We start from the raw sequence: 23,010 nt of genomic DNA on the forward strand, positions 1-23,010 counted from the left end.
CAAGGCCAATCGCCACCATAAATTAATCAGCTGAGCGCCAGACCATGGACTATATTCCCATGAAGTTTGAAGACAATCCGATCAAAATTACTCAAAAAATAAGGGTTTCTTCGACTCCCCTGATTTGCGACAGTGACCTTGACCTTTGACCTTCAAAATTTTATGCGCTGAAAGGGACCTCTATAGGCCTCTGATATGCGGTTACAAAAATTTCCAATGATAACTGTGCTCTGCAGAATTTTTTATACGTGATTACAGACAAAAAAAAAAACATACAAGCTGACGAACATATCTTGCAAAAACTTCGTTTTGGCAAGATAAAAATGAAAAAACATGTTGCTGAAAAATTCCTATCGCTGAGTGATGTTGCCTCGTATAAAAATAACTCATACAATCAGGTACACTGTACAGTACATAATACCTCATAATGATAATAAAGGACAGTGTGGCCCTGTTATAATGCAATCGTTGAGGTCCATAAAATGTCATCGCTAAAAAAGCAGGATCGTGCTAAATCGGGATTCAAGGACATCGGCTTTCAAACTGAACCAATGTTTGCACGTTTACCTTCGAGCAAGTACATTACCTTTGAATTGAAGAATTCCACGAATCAAACGTTGTTGTTCATCAATTAAAACACAAGTTTGTTTTTAGTGAAGCTTTTTATGTTGTTAAAACAATCTCACTGTTCCGAAAATATATCACAATGGACAGGTGCTAGTTTATTCATTTGTAAATTATAATATCGATGCAATGATTACGGATTTATAAAATCCAAACGCTAATTATTCACCTTTCTGTAATGGATGCGAGAGGAGGTTGGAAGCTGCTGCTAACAACACTGATGGCCGTCATTAACTGCACAAAGGTAAATCTCACGTGTCTTCTGTCTCTTGGATGTGTGTTACAATTGCCGACAGTATTCAGTACAGTAACATGCTGTACAGGTTTGTATCCGAGGAGCAATAGGCTATACCACATAGCCAAGGGGTCTAGGTTTGTGTAAGTACGATGTTCGAAAACGAAAATGAAAAAAAAAAAGATGTTCACACAACGACGACGTCGCTTAACAACGCGTTTCTCAGAACGTAACCCCGTCATTAAGTGGCGCATGGCTGTATACCTATATATATATATATATATATATATATATATATATATATATATATATATATATATATATATATATATATATATATATATATATATATATTTTCATATATCTCTCACCTGTGAATGGAGGGAATAGCCAATCAGCTCTCACCGAATAGACTACACCGAGGTGGCTTGGATTATGTGAGTGATTGACCCCTCCCACAGTCCTCTTGCTGAATAAGCTGCATGAAGCAACCCAAAAAGACTTTCACAAGGTAAGTGCTATGCTGTTTCAAACCCTTCCCCATAGTTCCGAAGCAACTATAAAGATGTTCACACAAAGTACACACATAAGAACCAACGCAACACACCCCCTCAGACACCAGAATTTTTTCCGACATGTGGAACATGTCTTTCAATCCTGACAAATATCACACTCTCACTGTCTCTCCGAAAGGACCGTTTCGACCCCACCCCCCACCCTCCCATCTACTTTCTCAACAATACTTTGGAAAAAGTCCTTTCATTCAAGATTCTGGGTCTCACTATCTGCCATAATCTTTCCTGGAAAAGCCACATCCAACCTGGCCAGCAAAGCCAGTCGCCGACTGGGAATCCTCCATCATGCAAAGTCCTTCCTCGGCCCGCCTGAGCTCTGACCACATCTAAAGCTTTCGTCCGCAGCCTGATGGAGTACTACTCTCCCCTCTGGGCTGGTGCTCCTGCCTTTCACCTTTCTCAGCTTAATGCTGTGGAAACCAAGGCATTTCGGATCATTGGGATCTCCCACGATGAGGCTGATTCTTTGGGTCTCTTACTCTCTCACCGCAGGCAGGTCGGTAATCTTTCTGTCTTCTACCGTCTCCTCTCCTGTCTCGCCCCCCCCTGCTCTGTCTGCGATGTGCTCCCCTCCTCCATATTTCTGCAGGGCTATCAATGTTTGCCAGTATCCCCCTTCTGGTAAAACTACCAAAATGACGAATCACTGCTCACCTTCACTCTTTCATTACTCTTTTTTTCCCACCTTTGGAACAAACTTGCACACTCTCTTCAATCCCACTCTTCCCTCCAGGTCTTCAAAACAGCTCTTCACCACCATCTCGAATCATCCCCCATCGAAAACCTCGATCTTTTCTATCCCCGTTAATCCACCCCAAACCCACCTCCTTAAAATTCCCTGCTTTCCTTCCTGAAAGTCCCAACAATGTCCATCTTGTATATACCGTGTTCCCCGCCCCCATCCCTCTCCCTTCCACAGATCTGCTAATGTCTCTGTTCTCCAGTTTTGTCCTTCCCTCTCCCACCCCTCTTGTCTCATGCACCCCCCACCCCGTTGCTGTGCATTGTGTTAGCTCTCATACGAGCCTCGACAATGTATACAAATTTTTTTGGGCATTTTTCTTATTGTGATAGATAATAACATCAATATTTATAATTTGACTTTGTACTGTCAATACATTCAATCTACATCACTCTTTTAATCTGTTCTGTTCTTGTGTCTGGCAGCTTGGCTGCTGGGTATCCATTATTTCATAGAAGTGCAGCTGTGTCACTGATGCTGTGCTCCTCCACCAGTATGCTGGCATCATTTCCCTGATCTCAGAAGGATGACAGGCTGAGTCAACCTCACCGGGTGTTGATTCAGCAGCCAACAGAGCTGAAACTCAGGACCCTAAGGCCCAAAGCCAGCCACCATAACCACAAAGCCATCAGCAAGCTTATTCTTTTCACATAATAGCTTGAATAATAATGTAATTTTGGTCAAATCCAAAATATCGTTACATATTTAATGTGTACTTCAGTGTTGACTGCATATACAAAATTTCATTAAAAAAATGTTTAAACTGCTTCGGAGGAGATAAAGTGACCCCACCCCCCAAAAAAAAAATAAAAAATAAAAAACAGACAGTCCAATATCCCTCCCCTGAGTTTTTTTTTTTTTTTTACAAGCATGGGGATAAAAAGTTCAGATAAGATGAGCAGAGAAAATCGAGATTAAAAAGAAAATGAGATGAGAAATAATTTAATGGTCACCAGTAAAATCAAATGATTTCAAAATAATTCACAAAGAGCTACAATTACTGAACGGGTTATGAAATAATTTTAGAACGAAAAATCCTTCGGTTGGCCAGAAACATTTTGCACATGGAAATAATGAATGATGGGAATAACACAGTTGTGTATCACCAGTTTTAGTGCATCATGATATTAATGTGGGTTGGAGTTAAACTAACCTTCACTTATGCTTGTCACATTTGGCTCGGCGGCCGTGGGGTCTCCAAAATCTACGGCCACTAGCAATTATAGGGCGGTCGCAGTATTTCCACGGTCACACAATGTAGCAGTCACATATGTTTTTATTTTTCGGGGAGCCGCATGGGGTATTTATAAATTGTGGAGACCGAAAAAGTGGGGGTGCCGTACGGTCTTTGATTTGATGTCGCACGGTGACCTTAGGGCGTCCCTGCGGCGGCCATAGAATTTTCAAGGCAGACGCAAGGTGCCCGCAAGGAGACCGCAGGGGGGCCCTAAGGCGAACGTGGAAATAGTGCGGCCACCGTAATTTTTTGGGGGTTGGCAAAATTCATTTTTCATTGATAAGAGCCTACGGAAAATGCACGAATAACGCAAGCCCACTATACGCCCTATATACGGTCGAACAGGAACACATCTACGTCATGGCTACGGCTTGTCGAATTGCTACGGCCAACCGAGAAATGAAAAAAGTTATAACTCCGCGCTTTAATTCCACGGAGACCCCTACGGCCTGTAAAAGATAGCCATACGGCGTAGGGCCACCCTGAGGCCACCTCAGAAACTCTGCGGCTGCCGCACGTTTCTGTCAATTCAAGGGGGGGGGGGGTGTATGGCCGCCGTATCCTAGCCCAAGAGCAAATGTGACTCATGCTTTAAACACACACCTAAAGGTATGCACACCCTCCTCTAAGCTGTCTAACCTGGATGTTTGACCCACTCCCGACCCAGCTATAAACTGTCATCCCGGTGTTTCACCTGCAGGGTGATTCATCAATGTGTGTGCCGTACCTCGGATGGACATAAACGGGCATCCCGTCTGCCGGCATTCGTTTGTGGATGTTAAAGATCTCCAAGGTGTCCTTCGCAAAGAGTTGGCGAGTGTTAATGCCAGCATCATGAACAAATTCCTGCTCTAACTACTGCTGAGAAAGAAATGGAAAACCACCCTACCCTTGCCAGGAAACTGCTTTGGCAGAACTGAACCTGCCTTGAGGCAGTGCACCAGAATATGAATACGAGTGTATTTCATTATTCCCCATGATCTTTTAGCCAAAGAAAGCTGACTAAAGAAACAAAGCTACACTGGTAAGGTAAGCCCTTTGTCGTTTCAAATTTTATTCGGGTATCTCTACAGCTGAAGATATTCACAAGTAGCACATACAGTACATGAGAATCCCAATGCTACCCCCCGCCCCCCCGAGATGCCAAACTGGTTCCCTCACTTATTGGTGAGTCATCAGCGATGTAGACAGAGACACATACCCCTGAGTCTCTCAAGCATGTACCATGTGCATTGTCACTAGCAATTAACATGACTCAATCAAGTCTCTCACCCATAACTGGAGGGACAACCAATCAGCTCTCACCTAATCAATTATCCCCAGGTGCTTAGGACCTATATATAATTAATCCCCCTGCTCTTCCAGCCAAAGAAGGCTGCCTAAAGCAACCAATAAAATCTACACAAGCTACACAAAATGTAAACAACTTGCCCACAAAACAAACAAGAGATACACATCTGAAATCACAAAGCGACCGCCAAGGGTAAACCTCGACTGGTGAAGGCTTTCCCCTTGGTGATTACCCACCACTAACCCATGGCCCATGATCCAACGATGGTTATATGTTTTTCAGACTACCATATGACCTTGACTTTGAACATTTAGGGATAGAGTGTATATTAATAAAATGTGTCCCCATTTACAACATATCCAGAAAACTCAACATCATGAAAATCGGAGGAAAATTATTCCAGTTGTGATGAAAAAGTTGTTTTCGTTAATTCGGTCACAATCCGGGAAAAGTAGCTCAAGGAGACAAATCAAATATCAGGGGTGCAACTTCAATGCAGTTCCACTATTATTCTACAAGAATATCTCGGAAGGCGAAGTGGTCTTTGAGATCCCGCATTGGCAAAATTGAGTGATTACAAAAAGCACATTTTGTTTTTTCAGACTGCCATTTGACTTTGACGATCAGCTCAGAGGGGTATGATGTAAATTAAGCATAAATGCACCTTGCTCAAGGCTCTCTCGCCAAGTAAATTTAGTTCCAATGGGACCAACCAGAGTTGGGTTGTGGTGAAAAATGTTAAAATGTCTATAATTAGGTCAAGGTCATAAAATTAGGTCAACCCCACATATTTTTTATTCCCATTATTGCTGCAAAATTTCCTTCCGAAAGTGCGAGCCGGCTCTGAGATACAGCTCAGAAATTTCAGAAACTAGGAGTGCAGGAAGAATTTAATTTTTTTTCCTAAATGGTGGTTTAGTACTCACACGGTCTTCAAAGCTCTGTGGTACCATTAAAAACTGGGAGCGCCAATTGTAGAAACAAACCCGACAATAACAATAAGCCTTCCCCTATCCTATAGAGGGAGCTTAAATGAGCTCCAGCCAAATGGAAAGAGGTCAACTGGAGCAGAGAGGATAAGGAGACCATCCACTATACTACAAAACATGTTCTGCACATGAGGCATCAGGGATGTTCGGAAAGGAAGAACATTTTATGAACCAACTTGGTCCATAAAACGTGAAGCTATACCTTAAAATATAGTATGGTGATATTGGATGTATGACCAGATAAAGCAAAATATAGTATGACCACATAAAGTATGGTGCAGGGGGGGGGGGTGTGGGAGTGGGGGTGGGGGTTGGATCAGGCAACATATGCACCAGGAATTATAAACTCAGCTTTTACTATATGTAGCTGTCGATGGCATAGTTGGCACCGAAATGGAGGTGGATGCTTTGAGTCTGAGGAGGAATAAGTTCCTTCTTCTGAAATCCGCAAATGTAGATTACAACTAAGGGGTCTCCACTCAGAGAAGTCACAGACAAATTACAGCCAGAAGCTTAATGTCTGCCAAGAGGAGCTGCTGAGAATCCGAGGTGAAAGTAGAACATGTCATATATTTTGGTAAAATTGGAAATGTTGGTAGGTTGGCAAAAAAGAAAAGTTGTAAACAGCCATTAATTGTGACTGCCACACGTGAAGGAATTCCCCATTTCTCCATAATGTAAAGAAGGAGCACAAAACCTTTTAGAACCTGCACTGCTTTGTAACATCCAACAAACATGGCCAATAATCTGTTGGCAACAGCTACTTTCAGGATCACAAAAACAAACAAGAAGGATACTCGGTTGAGCGCATAATTCCTGACCACGACAACATATCAGGCCCGATACATTTTTGAAATTTCATGCTATACATTACTACATCGTTTTTGGCCCTATCTCTCATTGGTAAAGAATCACTTTTAAAATTAAATAATTCTCGTGTCCAGATCCGGATTCGGATCTTCACCAAAAATTGAATCATTTCTTCCTTGTCGCACACCCAACGTGTCCACCAAGATTCATCCGAATCTGTCTGCAACTTTTTGAGATATCGTGCTATATATAATTTTTGGCTCTACCTCTCAATGGTGAAGAATCACTGAAAAAATTCTAGTGGTCGGGTCCGAATCCAGATCTTCACCAAAATCTAATCAGTTTGTTCTTGTCGCACACACATCCTGTCCACAAAATTTAATCCGGATCCATGCACAGCTTTTTGAGAGATCCTGTCCACACAACAGACAGACAGAAAGGGGTGAAAACATAACCTCATTCACCTTCGGTGGCAGAGGAAAAAATGATTTTGTAATTTCAGAAGATATTTATTCACAATTAATCAACGGACACAGAACAAGACATGGTTTATCTCTTTCAAGTTTGAGCAAATGCCCATTTTGACTCGTAGTGTATTTGGTGGCGATGAATGTGTTATAATGGAGGAGGAGATCCTCCTCTTCTGGTTTACTATGGTATGGTGGAGGGGTTGAGGGGAGGGGGGGGGAGAATCAGGCAACACATGGACCAGGAATTATAAACTCAGCTTTTACTATATGTAGCTGTTGAATGGCATAGTTAGCACTTTGCGGGTGGGGTGGGTAGAGCCGTGGTTGCATCATCTTCATCAGCGTGGGTTCAATTTCCATGCTGTTAGACCGGAATTGACTGTGCGCTTCTACTATACCGAGTGGCAACCTGACCAGGATATATTACAGCCTTGAAGTCTTCACAACTTATCCCACCCGAACACTCTGTTCAACCGTGGCCTCAACCACCAAGAACAACACAGTGAAGTAAGGATTCATAGATCGGACATATCCAGCAAATCAAACCAACCAACGGACTGTACAGGCGCAAACAATTTGAAGACAGATAGCTTGTCTCAAAAAAGCCAATAATTTTGCATTAGTCATGACTGATCAATGAATGGCACAAATGTGCCAAGTACATGCAAGGCACTCGGCTGCCGAAATGCTAACCCTTCCACCCAACCAATTTTGTGCAACTTCGTTTTCAAGGAAACAGCTTGAAATGCTATTGGTAGCTTTCGTACGGAATCCATCTCGCAACGATTCTCTCAGGATACTTGTCATCCACTTTGCATCATTTCATGGAGATTACTCATAACTCTGTTCTATTTGTCAGAAAAGCGTAGCGTCAGTGACTTTTTTTCTGTGCTGGCGAGCGAATGAGTGCACGAATTTGAATGGCAGCTTTGGAGCATGACCTGGGTTTCCATCTTGCTGATGGAGACAAGTTGTGCAATACAAGCACTTTGAGGGCGCAACAGTGCAGAAATAAATATTTTTTCAATATTAAAGTGCAGAGTGGTCCATACGGAACAGGATGCCGAGTGATTTATTTTAAATTAAACTGACACCCATTTTGAAAACTATTGTGAAATTTTTCGTTCAGTCCAGCTCAATGAAAATTGGTGTCCTGAAGTAACAGTGGTATTGGATGAAGTGAGCGCTGGCAGAATAGCGAAGAGGGTTCACATATTCACCACTGAGCTGTTTTGCCTGGGTATAAATCTCAGCCCAGGTATAAACTATCATTCTTGTGTTTCATCGATGCATGTCGTCAATCGGACGGATGTAAAGCTGGGCGTCCCATCTGTCAGCAATGGTCATCCAGGATGTGAAAGATTTCAGGGTGTCCTTCCTCAAGAGTCAGTGAGTTTTCCCTGGAACCCTGAACAAATTCCAAATTCCTACCTGGACTCGAGGTAGTAAGTGGTCTGGTCTTTTTGGAGGTTCCTTCACCCAAGGTTACACCGCTCGCTATCTTCGAGTGTGGTTGCTGTCAGGGAAGCAACTTCTGTACCACAAACCAACTGACCATGTCGTTTGCATGTTTCATGTGAACGGCCTTCTTCAGAAGTGCAACCAATTATTGAAGTGTTGTGATAGCCCCAAATATGGGATAATATTGATTGGAGATTAACCCAAGATGGAGAATGTGTGTGGTTGACACCGATATGTAACTATAAAAAGCTTAAACCATAGTGTGAGTTACAATTCTATTTCTTTTCGTGACAATCACATAATGAAAACAACAAAGATAAAACACAACCTCGTATTTACTACACCAGAAGGGCATTGCACTTTGGTGACTGGATTGCCAGCGACTGTCACCAAACTCCAGGTAGCACACAGAGTCAACAATTTTGGTGAATGCTTGAGCAGAAGTGTCATTAGAGAGGAAAGCTCAGCCACTATGGCTACAGCTTTCATAACATTAATCAACTAGAACAGCACTCGGTATAGCTCATACCTCCGCCCAGCTGAACAGGTTACGTTTAGTATCCCACTGATAGGCCGCATCTGGATCCAGACCTCAACCCAAATTTAATCTGCTTGTTCTCATCAATTACCCAAGTCATTCACCAAGTTTTATCATAATCCGTCCTCAACGTTTCGCAACATCATGCTATATATCCTTTTTGGACCCATCTCTCAATCATGAAGAATCACTTAAAAAATTAAAAAACAAAATCCTCGTATCCGGAGCCGGATCTTCACCAAAATCGAATCAATTAATCCTCGTCACACACCAAACCTGTCCACAAATTTCGTCCGAATCCATTCACAACTTTTTGAGAATTTTCCTGCTCACAAACAAACAGACAGGGGTAAAAAAAAACATAACCTCTGTCCACCTTCGGTGGCGGAGGTAACCAGGACGACAAAATGTAGGGGAATGTTTGCTGGTGAGTTTTCTTTCACTTGTAGTCTTCTTATGTCTGAGCCATGCTGAGACAGATCACCAAGTCATGCAATATACAAAAGAGATGATATCCTCATCAGTATTACACCACATGGGACTTTCTTCTTGAAGGCACAAAGCAGTTTGTACTTCAAGTAACTTCTACAAGGCCTTTAATGCACAACACCATCGGGGGTTGATACGCCAAAAGGTACATGCGTTGACCAATGAACTCGATGAGAGACTGACTATCCGTGTGTTGCGCTATCGCTTTCCCTCATTTGGCTTGACTGCAGCTGCAGGTAAAGCAGGTGCTCACGTCCGGTCACACGAGGGAAGAAGACGACTGTCAACGCCGGATACGACGGACACAGCAAAGAGAGGCAGACTCAGAGATTCCTTGAATCCGAATGACTGCAGCATCATTTGCAGCACAAGCTGCAGGACAAGTTCAAGGATGATGAAATCAAAAAGGCTACGCTATGTTGCAAAACCATGAGTCAGATTTGCTCTACGGCTCGGATACGGCAGCCATACCCCCCCCCCCCTGAATTGACAGAAACGTGCAGCGGCCGCAGAGTTTCTGAGGTGGCCTCAGGGTGGCCCTATGCTGTATGGCTGTCTTTTGCAGGCCGTAGGGGTCTCCGTGGAATTAAAACGCGGAGTTATAACTTTTTTCATTTCTAGGTTTCCCGTAGCAAATCGACAAGCCGTAGCCATGACGTAGATGTGTTCCACGTCGACCGTACGTAGGGCGTACGGTGGGCTTGCGTTATTCATGCGTTTTTTGTAGGCTCTTATCAATGAAAAATGAATTTTGCCAACCCTCAAAAAATTATGGCGGCCGCACTATTTCCACGGTCGCCTTACGGCCCCCCTGCGGTCGCCTTGCAGGCACCTTGAGGCTACTTTGCGTCTGCCTTGAAAATTCTATGGCCGCCGCAGGGACGCCCTAAGGTCACCGTGCGACATCAAATCAAAGACCGTATGGCACCCCCACGTTTTCGGTCTCCACAATTTCTAAATACCCTGTGCGGCTAAATTTCTAAATACCCGAAAAATAAAAACATATGTGACTGCTACATTGTGTGACCGTGGAAATACTGCGGCCGCCCTATAATTGTAGTGGCCGTAGATTTTTTTCGACCTTCCGGCCGCCGAGCCAAATGTGAGTGAAGCATAAGGAGTGGTACACGCTCCTTTAGAACGTCACTCAAAGAATGGAAAAAGTAAAATGTATAATAATGTCATGCCTAAAGTGGGCACCTCATGTGTTTTCAATCTCTGCCTATCGCTGAGAGTTAAATATGTAACTTTATAGATATATATCAAAAAAAGCATCACACTCGGGATGAGCAGAATGATGAGCGGGCACAAGAGGATCCCTTGATGAATAATCATGAAACGACATTTTCCACAGTTTACGCAAAGCAAAAACCAAGTCAAACCCGCAATCAAAATGAAAGACTAATTGTGTTAAGGCATAGCTTGTTTACCATAGGAGGAAGAAATACAAATGATTTGTCTTCACTCGAACGCGTCACATTTCTTCAGTTCATCATGGGGACTGGCAAGCCGGTCAAGAAGTACGCACACTTGCCTCTAAGCTGTCGTGCCTGGGTTTGAATCCCTTCCCAGCGATAAAATGTCACCCTGGTGTTTCATGGACTTGTAAGGTACATGATACACATCAATGTGTGTGCCATCCCTCGGACGGACATTCATTTGAGCGTCCCGTCTTCCAGCACGAGTTGGTGGACGTTCAAGATCTCACTGTCTCTTTAGCGAGGAGGAGGTGAGCCATCACCGGCACCAACACCGGATTTATGATGGTGGAGGCCCTGGGGCACACATGGGTGATGGTGACCCTTTCTGCTGTGAGCGATGAAGCAAAGCAGTGCTTTTCAAGCCTATTCACTGAAGGCACCCGAAGCTCTTATATCTTATTCTGTGGCACGCCTATTCAATTTTCTATTTCAAGAGTTCCCTCTTGAAGAATTTCAAGAACACTGCATGATCCATGAGTTAAACTATTGGATAAAATACATAATTTCAGGAGTGTTTTTGTGGCCTTTTATCGCCACCAATGGATTCCAGACACAAATGAAGATTGGCAAAGCGTGTAATGGGCTTGTCAAAAAGATATTGCAGTGCGGTTACAACTTCCAAGCGATATTTGTTTTAATTTGACTAATGGAACTATAAGTAACGAAACGAGAAGCATTACTTTATAAGTTCCTGGTGTCAGATTCCACCAATGCAGAAAGTAAAAATCCCTTAAACACGTGAATGCGGACTGTATTAGTGAAACAATTTCCAACTCGACTTGTCAAATACCCAATTAATTTGCAATTTTTGTTGCAAATTTGCTTCACTCGTTAAAATATACGGTTAATAAATGATAATTCACAACAACAATCAATAATCCTAGATGAGCCCTTGGGTGGTGGCAAGTGCCCTGGTTGCCCTTGCATGAATCCGGCCCTGACCGGCACCCTGACCAAATCCCAAATCATCCTGCTCTAACCTCCAGGAGGGCACTGCATCAGTGACAGAGCCTCGTGCACAGAAAATTATGCCACCCACATCCATATGCTGCATATGAAAGAAGAAGAAGAAGAAGAAGAGGAGAAGAATAAAAAGTTAATCATGAATATATTTTGATGAAAATATTGGGTGAGGGGGCGAGAGTTCAGGCCGTCAATGTGACGAGCTGCTCTTTACGTGGCTTTGTGTAAAGCTGGTCACTTTCCTCAATGAACAATGAGGCAAGGAACATCGAAATATCACTGGTGAGGGAAAGTGCAGAGAAGAAACATCCACCAGAGACCAACTTGACAAAGGAACAGCGGGATCCCAAGAATCAAAGGAGGAAAGTTCAGAGAATCGTGATATTTGCTGAGATTTGTGCCGATATTGTGCACGTGTCAGACCGAATTTGGACGAGTCCTTCTCCTTCCGCTACTTCTTTAACGACTCTAACTAATCCCACCAACTTTCTAGGTCAACCAGGGAACGATTTTAGTCCAAGGCTTTCCACAAGACACTGGCCAGACTTGATTTTGACTGATGGTGACAGGAATTTGTAATTTGTTCAGGATGCCAGTGATAGCTTGCCTACTCTGCACAAAGAACACCACGGGATCTTTAACGTCCACTGACTAATGCTGGCAGATGGGACACCGACTTTAATGCAAACCCGAGGGACAAGTGGCACAAACGTTGATGAATCACCGCTCCTGTGAAACACCAGGGTGGCTGTTTACAGCTAGGTCGAGATTCTAACACAGGCTGTACAGTGGATAAAATGAAACTTGTTGGCGAAAGAGTAAAGAATCCGATGAGAAGTTTCTTTTTGGATCCATCTTGATCAACAGTAGATGATTTCATTTGTACATTGTTGGCTTACTTATTAACTTTTCTATTTATTCAGCGGTTGAAGATGTTAAGCTCAAATTGACATGGTCAACAGAGGGTTTTCATTATCTTGGCAGGATAGCATAGAAAAGTAGAATGGCACTCGGTAGAGCGCATACCTCCGCCAGCTTGAACAGTGAATATTTTGTGTCCCGCTGATAGGTCGGATCTGAATCCCGACCTGAACCAAAATCAAATCGGCTTGTTCTCGTCACCGAACCAACTCATCCACAACTTTTTTGAAATATCTTGCTCTATGTCATTTTTGGCCCCATCTCTCAATGGTGAAAGAAGAGATTGGGACCGTACTCTGTGCAGAGAGTTGGTGCGGCTTAAGCAGTCTCATTGGCTCTCGGGCGCAATCCTGTACGGGTCGCCACTCCGACACAGTATACCAGCAAGCTAGCACTCACTTTTGCCGACCTCGGATGGATGGCAGGTCGAGTCAACCCCACCTGGTATTAATTCAACTGAGCACGATTTGAACTCAGGACCCTAGGATCCAAAGCTCACCACCCTAACAATTAAGCCAACTCCAGGCACAAAGGTGAAGTCACTTAAAAAATAAAATAAAATTCTCAGATCCGGATGCGGATATTCACCAAAACCTAACCATTTATTCCTTGACACACAGCCAAACCTGCCCACCAAATTTTGTCTGAATATGTCTATAACATTTTGAGATATCCTACTCACAGAAAAACAGAGAGGGGTGAAAACATAACATCCATCCACTTTTGGTGGCAGAGGTAGCTTCAGAGAAAAACTGTAGTGATCGTTATCACATGCACATTTGTTGGAGATTCAGTAGAGAAGCAGGATGTGCGAGATGGAAAGTGGGACAAGTGTGAACAACACTTTACTTTAGTGTACTTTGTACACTTTAGAGGGAACAACATTTCCATGAGATTGAAATTGCCTGAAGAGGCAAAATAAATATTGGGAAGTGACATTTACTCCTCATTCCCAAACCTCACAGCCGTGCAGCCTCTCCATCCTCCCCCACAGCACTTCAAACCCTCAACCCTACCCTCACAGACCTTCCACCACCTCATTCTCCCATCACGACTGATATAGCACACCACACCACACTGAACCTCTCAGTCTTTACACCACCACATCGTCTCTTCACCCTCAAAGCCCGCACAATACCAAACCCTCCCAAACATTTTTAGCTCCTCCCCCTTTTGGAGAGAAAAAAAGATCTTTTGTAAAGGTAGAGAACCTGGTGTGCTTTTGATGGAAAGGCCACAAGGCTCTTGAAATCGTATAAGGCCAGCACGCACAGCAGACTCAGCTCGTGCACAAGCTGCGGCGAGCGATGACGCCCGCTCAGAATGTATGGATTCCTCGAGGCCCGAAAGGCTTTTCTCCTGGAAAAGAAAGAACGAATTAGGAAGTGTGCCGAGTAATGGAACAAAAGGTACTTTACTTTCTGTGAGTTGCCATGGTGAGTTCACCTCACAGGCATCATAATCCAAGTGTACACAAACATTCATTTACGTATGAAGGTTTGATGAGGGATATCAATAAATATATCAACACATCAAAGAAAAATCCATTTCATTGAGCCAACAGCTAAATAGTTCGGTGGTTTCCTTTTTCAATTGTGGAAAATGCTTCCACGATGAGATCTATTATAGGACTTGAGAATGAATAAATGTTACATTTTCAGTTGAGCTTCCAAGAAGGTGCAACTTGTGGAATAGAAGAAGAGATTTGTAATTACCTCCACTAACGAAGGTGGGCAATGGATATGTTTTTACCCCTGTCTGTCTGTTTGTCTGTGAGCAGGATATCTCAAAAAGTTTTGCACGATCTTGGACGAAACTTGGTGGACGGGTTTGGTGTGTGGGGAGGACGAATTGATTCGATTTCGGTTCACGTCTGGATCCAGATCCGACCTATCGGTGGGATATAAAACGTAAACTCTTCAGCCTGGTGGAGGTATGCGCTCTACCGAGTGCTGTTCTCGTTCGGGCAGTGAACCATCCACTTAACATTGCGTAATGAATCATTGCACCGTAAGGTTTGCAGTCAATGAAAATGCACATCCGTAACATGATACACAAGTGGGCAAAACACTAAACAAAGACTATTTTTTCATTATATCAAAATACATGTCAGGTGACTTGCTGTTGTCATATGATGGGCTCGTGGAAATAGTAGAGGCAAACGATGATCAACATTAATAATGAACTCGATGAAAGAGTTGCACCGTGAGCAACAATGGATTCCGTCACACAAAATGGATAAAATCTTTCAAGACAAGTGGCGCGACAAATGACGATCTGGATCCGCCGCAGTCACTCACTGCCAACTGCTGGTTGAGCATCGCGATCAACCTCTGATGACTACCGGGTCATCCACTAATCTCAGACGTATCTAAGTGGCCATTAAGCAACATCAAAAAGGTCCAAATAACAACAGCACAATATTATTGTTCAAAGCAAAAGACAAAACAGACAGCTAGGTGAAGAATGATAGAGTTTTGAATAAAACTAAAGGAAATGGGTTTGCATTGAACTACGGTTGTGTTGACAATGAAGAAGCTTCTCGATGGAATGGGTTGGGGGTGATATGCTACATAAGGTTATATTTTTAGCTCCACATCACAAATAACATCACTGCTCATGCGAAAGTCTTTTGGTGCCAAAAAGATGTGACAGAAACCCTCTGTAGCTGGTTGAAAATTTCCACCAAGTCTATACTATGTGACCGAGAAAAAAAAAAAGAAGCAAAGTCTGTGTGACCAGACTCGTATCTTCGGAGGGAGGACGAGGAGGGGAGGGGGGGGGTTGAGTCAAAGGTGCTGATACGTTATGCTAATATCAATGCACTCATCTTTGTCACAAAAGTGATGCTGCAATTTTAAAAACATGGCGGGAAGCAATAAAGAAAGAAAAACTCGAGCGACACTCGGTAAAGTGCTTTCCTCTGCCACGCAGATCAGTTTACGTTATATTTCCCACTGATAGGCTGAATCTGCATCCGGACCATACCCAAAATATAATCAGCTTGTTCCGGTCACCTAACAAACTCATCCACCAAGTTAGGAGATATTGTGCTGTATATCGGTTTTAGCCCTTATACCTCAATGGTGAACAATGAGTTGAAAAATTAAAAATTTCACTTCTCTGGATCCGTTTCCGAATCTTCATCAAGATTGAACCAATTAATTCTTGTCACACACCCAACCTGTCCACCAAGTTTCATCCAAATCCGTCCACAACTTTTGAGATGTCCTTCTCACAGACAGACAGACAGACAAACACAGGCAACAGGGGTGAAAACATAACCTCCGTCCACCTTGAGTGTGGCTTTCGATGGAATGTAATAGTGTAAAACAGATGAATAAAACCACAACAGACAGTGAAGAAGAAGAAAAAAAAAAGTAACGAAGCACAGATGATATCAAATGACGGGATGTGAAGAGGAAGCAAATGTGATTCCCAAAGTGACCTTTTCCTGAAGTCGAGTTTCCAGCGAGATGATAACTTTAGATTTGCTCTCAACTGCTCTCTCAACTTTTTCACGGCATTCTCGAAGTTCATCTTCCACCTGGTTGTGAAGTGATAGGAAAGACAAAGAAAAAGGAAAAAGAGATACCTTCTATAGTTCCTGATCTATTACATAATGAGATGGCATGACAGTCACATCACGGCAATATGCCCGCTTCCGATCGGCTTTCCGATTCTGGATTCAACTGCATATTCTAATGTATTCGAGTAAGAAAGTGAGACGTGATGAAATCTCAAGTGGTTCACATTGGATTTTTAATTTACCGTTAATTCATCCACTCCGTCGGGACAATAAATATGGGCAAAAACAAAGCCAAACTGTTTTCAACTCCATATAATGAGAGGAGTTTGGCCCGTCACTGTATCGTGCCCGTAAAACGTCTGCAGACGCTGTCGTGAGACAGAGGGAAATGCGATTCTGATGTGATGCAAATGTAATGAGGCAGAAAATTTCACCCGATGGCTAAGTTTCCGAGCAAACGAGATAGTCAAAAACGTCGTCATGAAAGAAAGGCGAGATGAGTGCACGAAGTTATCTTTTATTCAACAGTCGAATCACACTTTCCATCGAGACACCAAATCTGATTTGTCTGTCAATGCATATGTTGTTGAGAAATGTAATTATTCCAAAGAATCCACGATGCATCGACACCGAGCGTCTCAGAGAATCGTCATCAACCAATCTGGTCCCTCAGAGGTAAACAAAAGGGATCCTTACCTACCTAGCCCCAAGTCAACACCTGTTCCTGCATAGAATATCATATTTTTGTAACTTAGAGCAATTCTCTCTCTCTCTCTCTCTCTCTCTCTCTCTCTCTCTCTCTCTCTCTCTCTCTCTCTCTCTCTCTCTCTCTCTCTCTCTCTCTCTCTCTCTGATGGAGTTGAGGGGTTGCGTTCGCAAGTACTTCTGTGAATTTTGGCACTTTAGTAAAGTGAAAGAAGCCGGAGGGAAAATAAGTAACCTTGAAAGCAAAACAATTAGGAAGTTAATTTAAATTAGCAACCTAATGGTCATTTTCAGGAAGAAATGCCACCATACGTCGACAAAATAAATAGTGTAACCCTGAGTGACGTCTAATCGAAGCGTGATAGCAACCTCATGTTTGTGGCTACAAGGACGAGTCGAAAACCCTACGTGGCAGGAAGACAAACTTCTCACCTGATTTTGACGTTTTTGTGCGGCTCTGAGAGCAACGATCTCTGCTTGGCAGGTTTCCAGCTCAAAACGGGTCTTCTCTGCATTGTGTGTCACCTGTTCACATTGGTATCGATTCATCACCAACCCAGCAAATAAACACCGGCATCAAATCATCAGGAAACTCACACATGAACACTTTAGTCTCGAGTCATCACAAAACTCACAAATAAACACTTGTGCATCGATTCATCACAAACCTAAATTAGAGGGGGAGCACTCGGTAGAGTGCAAAACCTCCGCCGCCAATACTGCTGGGTTACTTAAGTGAACCTGATATCCTATTCATTGTAGGTCAAAACGGATCAGACTCTACTGAACCACGATTGAATAAACTAAACTAGATCGACGTGCATGGAGAAATGCCCCAAAAAAAAAAAAAATCGAAATTTTTTTGAAAAAAAAGTTGCAAAATTTGTGTTTTTTTCTCTAACAATATTTTTGGGGTTGGAAATCACTTAAAACATGTAAAATGCAAAAAAAAAAATTCAAATATTTTTCAAATAAAATCGAATTTTTTTTGAAAAAAAGTTGCAAAAATTTTTTTTCTCCAACAAATTAATTTTTTTGGGGTTGGAAATCACTTAAAGCATGAAGAAATGCAAAAACAAATTCAAATATTTTTTTCAAAATGGCCGTCATAGCGGCCATATTGGACTTTGGACTAAGACCAAAATCGAATGGCATGATCCTTGGACCATACCTAATCCCCCCATTAAGTTTCGTCAAAATCCGTCAAGGAGTTTTTCCGTAATACTGTTCACAAACAAACAAACAAACAAACAAATAAACCAATGTCACCCGCAGGGTGACCCGTATCTTGCCAAAAGGTGACCACGTGTGACTTCTTTAAGGTCACACTGAGGTGAACAGAGCTGCTATCCACCAGGAGCGAATCCTTGAGGAATATCTGCAGAACGATTCTCATCGGAATCTCTCGTAGGCAGAGTAACCATGAAAAATATGCTTTTGCCTCATAACGTCACCAAATGACGTCATAATGTCTCAAGCTTGACATATCTTGAAAGCACTCATCGAGGTGTTCAATTTGAGGTACCACACGATATGGTTCCTAAAACTTGAAAATTTGACCTTGGGGTCAAATATGTTTGACCTGAGGCGCTAACCATGAAGGTCAAGGCCAATCGCCACCATAAATTAATCAGCTGAGCGCCAGACCATGGACTATATTCCCGTGAAGTTTGAAGACGATCCTATCAAAATTACTCAAAAAATAAGGGTTTCGTCGACTCCCCTGATTTGCGACAAAGTGACCTTGACCTTTGACCTTGACCTTCAAAATGTTATGCGCTGAAAGGGACCTCTATAGGCCTCTGATATGCGAAGTTACAAAAATTTCCAATGATAACTGTGCTCTGCAGAGTGATTTATACGTGATTACAGACCAAAAAAACAAAAACAAAAAACATATGAGGGTCAAGGCCAATCGCCACCAAAAATTAATCAGCTGAGCGCCAGACCATGAACTATATTCCCATGAAGTTTGAAGACGATCCAATCAAAATTACTCAAAAAATAAAGGTTTCATCGACTCCCCTGATTTGCGATAAAGTGACCTTGACCTTGACCTTCAAAATTTTGTGCACTGAAAGGGACCTCTATAGGCCTCTGATATGTGAAGTTACAAAAATTTCCAATGATAACTGTGCTCTGCAGAATTTTTTATCAGTGATTACAGACAAACAAAAAAACAAAAAACATACAAGCTGAATAACATATCTTGCAAAAACTTCGTTTTGGCAAGATAACAAGCCGGTAGGCGACGAGGGATTCACTAGGATCGAAGCGCTGGATACTATGCCTTTCATTCTGACCGATCCACCGACGAAGATTCATTGCCAATACGTATTGGTTCACATACAATTGTTCCTCTGCCTGGCAAGATTTTTCCTATTGCGTATTTTGCCAACTGGCACTCCTCATAAAAAATGACGGTAAATCGACACCCTATTTTTGAAGGACTACCATTTGAAAAATAATCGGTTGGCTGGTTTGTGCTGTGGAGCCTCACATTGCAGACACACACACACACACACACACACACACACACACACACACACACACACACACACACACACACACACACACACACACACACACACACACACACACACACACACACACACACACACGGAAAACCTGATAAACTTCTCTCAATGCTCTTGTTTGACCACACCTCCTGAGCCACACAATATTTTTCATAAGCCACGCCCACTTTCCTACGCCACTCCCACTTTCCTATGCCACGCCCACTTTTTTACGCCACTCCCACTTTTCATCAACCACATCCACTTTCCCTAAGCTCCGCCCACTTTCCTAAGCCCCTCATAAAAAATGACGGTAAATACACACCCTATTTTTGAAGGACTACCATTTGAAAAATAAAACCTTAATCAAAAATCGGCTTGAGTAAAATTTTCTAAATATCTCGAAGTGTTTAATTCCGAATTCTCGTTTTTCCACATTCAAAACTGAAGGACAAGTATTGAAAATACTGAACGCGGTTTTTCGGCCGCTGCACAGCAACGGTTGGTTGCTAGGCAACGAAATTCAAACGCGCACATTCCCAGACCATATGGCAACTGTTGGCAAAGTTTCATTGAAATTGGTTCGCTGGTTCGTGCTGTGGAGCCTCGCGTTGCAGACACACACACACACACACACACACACACACACACACACACACACACACACACACACACACACACACACACACACACACACACACACACACACCCGGAAAACCCGACAATAAGGGATATCTCATATATAGCGAATCCAACAGACAGGGGTGAAAAAAGTAACCTCCGTCCATCTTCGATGGCGGAGGTGAACAATTCGCTATCGATGCATCAGTGACCTCAGACAAACACGATGATATAGATGAATCACCAACCTCACACACAAGCACTTGATTCTGATTTCCTGAATTTCGAGCTTCTTCATGAGCCTTGACATTGTATGCAAAAAAAATAATAAACCTCCCTTTCTGCTATCGACCTCACCTCCAAACTTTACGTCACGTGCAAAGTTGGAAAGCTGACTAATAACCTCACTATCCAAATAATTGATGTAAATAATTATTTATTTACATCAATTATAATGATAATTATAATTGATGTAAATTATAATGAATAGTAAATTATAATGAATCATTATAATGAATAGTGATGCTCCCAGTACTGACCCCTGATGTACAATTTACATCCTCCCAGCAAGACATACTCCCACTCACAGCCACTCTTTTCTTCCTATCATAAAGCCAGTTTCCAATTCAGTTAGTCCTCACCTTAGTTCACATCCTTCTCTTATATAATATGTTGTGTATTTTTAATTAATTTTCTGAAATTTGTATAATTTGTTTTTCACTTAAAAAGTGGATAAAGTCTAATTTAATGCCATTTAATTCAAGGCTATAAAGGTAACAGACAGAAGTTGCAAATTTTGAAAGGTTGTGTAGACGTTCTATCGGTACCGCATGTCCAACTCCAGTCCTGCTATTACATTTTATACTACATTTGGCACATCGGCATGAATTCATCACTCACTGCACACATAAACAATTCGGCATCGATGCATCATTGACCTGAGACGTAGATACTTTGGTTTACTATTCATCGCTAACCTAACGGATATACACTTTGTTATAGATTCATCGAGAACCTCTCGAACAGATATGTTGGCAATGATTCCTCACCAACATCGCACATAGACACTTCAGTATCCAATCATCTACAATTGCAAACATAAACACTTCGGCATCATATCCTCATGAACCTCACAAAGACACGTCAGCATCGATTCATCACTCACGTCACACGTACACGCTTTGATATCACTTCATCACCAAAACACACACATACAAACACCTCTTTTTGTGTGAGTGTACCAGAATTGTGGGCTCAGTTATCGACTAAATGTACATGATCAAACAAAACACACTCGCAGGTAGTGTTGTGACACAAGATTGAACGTTTGTGGACCAGGTGACCAATTCTTGCTCCACAATGCGGTTTCTCATCACAAACTTTGATAGGCACAAAGGCATCCACGTAGGGCACACGGAGAGGGAACAGATTTCAAAAAATACCATTTTGTGATGCATGATGCACCGCTCTTGGAAAAACACTGGCACAAAGGACAGCTCTTCGAACATTCGGGGTAAACATTTTAGTTCCTATCAAAACTGTCAATGTGTAACCGCGTGAAACAGACCAGAAGCAAAAATGGATTGAAAGATGTTTGCACAAGTGAACGCGTTTTGAAAGACAACGTCGGAGCAAAGTATGCGTTCAAACAGATGTGCTGGTTTTTCACATGAGGGTAAACATGGACCGCTCCAGGGTTGAATTAACTTGCATGGTGCACGAAACATCATATTATATCATCGCAAGAATTGCAAAAAGTGCCGCTAACTGTCGCACAGGTCGCACATGGACAACCGGCTCTGTGTACTCTGTAGAAAGTTCATATCAAAGATGTAAACGGCGTGGTTGATTCTCCGTGCCCACCCCATCAAGCGCTCCGAACGCCATTTTGGACCCTATCATGCACAAGTAATTTCAAACCGGTCAACCTGGAAGTCATCCTTCTTGAGTTAATTACAGCAAAAGAAACGTCGCATTGCGTGTAACTCGTGGGCGCACAAGAGTTGTGGACACTTGCACTACCAGAGCACAGTGGAAATGAAATTGTTTCATGTTTTGACGTACAACCACTCATGCCTTGTGGCAGTGCTGTCGTGGTACTATTTCAAGGCAATTTTCTAAGCTCTGCGCAATGTCTGTAAGAGTAACGCTCATTGTCCCAAACAAAAATGAGGGTTTGAGCAGCAAAACAAATCCTTCTTGACTTCCTGACAAGTAAAGCTATAACCTGTAACACTGCTCTTGTTTGACGAAGAGCTCAGCACATTGTGCTCTTATCAACAGTAAAGAAGAAGCAGAAGGGGAGTGATCAATCAAAAGGTCAGCAGATCGTCCCTCTTTGTACTGTCGAGGTTATTTTGACACAGTCAGAGTAACTCCTCTCATGTTTTCACCCCTCTCTCTCTCTGTTGGGATTCACCAGATATCCGTTATTGTCGGGTTTTCCGTGTGTGTGTGTGTGTGTGTGTGTGTGTGTGCGCGCGTGCTTTGAGCAGACGCAATCCATTACTTGATATGTATGTTCTTTCATTCTCACCATATTATTTATTCTATACATTGATGCTGGGTTATCAATATCTTAATCAGTTACGTAATTGGGGAATTCCAAAAAAGGAAAATAATAAATTCAACATGTGCAGACTATTTTAATTATTTTTTTAAAAATCACAACATCAATAAATAATAATAATAATAATAATAGTAATAACAAAAAACAAACTAAAGAGTTCATGGAACACATTACCCCCACAGTCTTGAGAAATGAGGACATGGGCGGGATGTGCGAGTGGCAAATTTGATTGGTCGCGATGACG

At 42.4% G+C, this 23,010-nt stretch overlaps 1 protein-coding gene across 7 annotated transcripts in view; it reads right to left on the minus strand.

Moving 5' to 3' along the window:
- Positions 1-23,010, minus strand: part of HIP1 (huntingtin interacting protein 1) — a 438,658-nt gene that overhangs the window by 131,883 nt on the left and 283,765 nt on the right. For all 7 annotated transcript variants that reach the window (XM_085858611.1, XM_085858616.1, XM_085858610.1 and 4 more), the window contains 3 exons: positions 17,493-17,585; positions 16,275-16,373; positions 14,038-14,185 (listed from right to left, as the gene is read on the minus strand). In XM_085858611.1, the coding sequence (XP_085714737.1) occupies positions 14,038-14,185; positions 16,275-16,373; positions 17,493-17,585 (340 nt within the window). The remainder of the gene's footprint in view (positions 1-14,037; positions 14,186-16,274; positions 16,374-17,492; positions 17,586-23,010) is intronic.

This window comes from Eptatretus burgeri, chromosome 16 (assembly GCF_056783735.1).
Source record: "Eptatretus burgeri isolate ZD-2024b chromosome 16, Ebu_testis_v1, whole genome shotgun sequence".
Classification (NCBI taxonomy): Eukaryota; Metazoa; Chordata; class Myxini; order Myxiniformes; family Myxinidae; genus Eptatretus; species Eptatretus burgeri.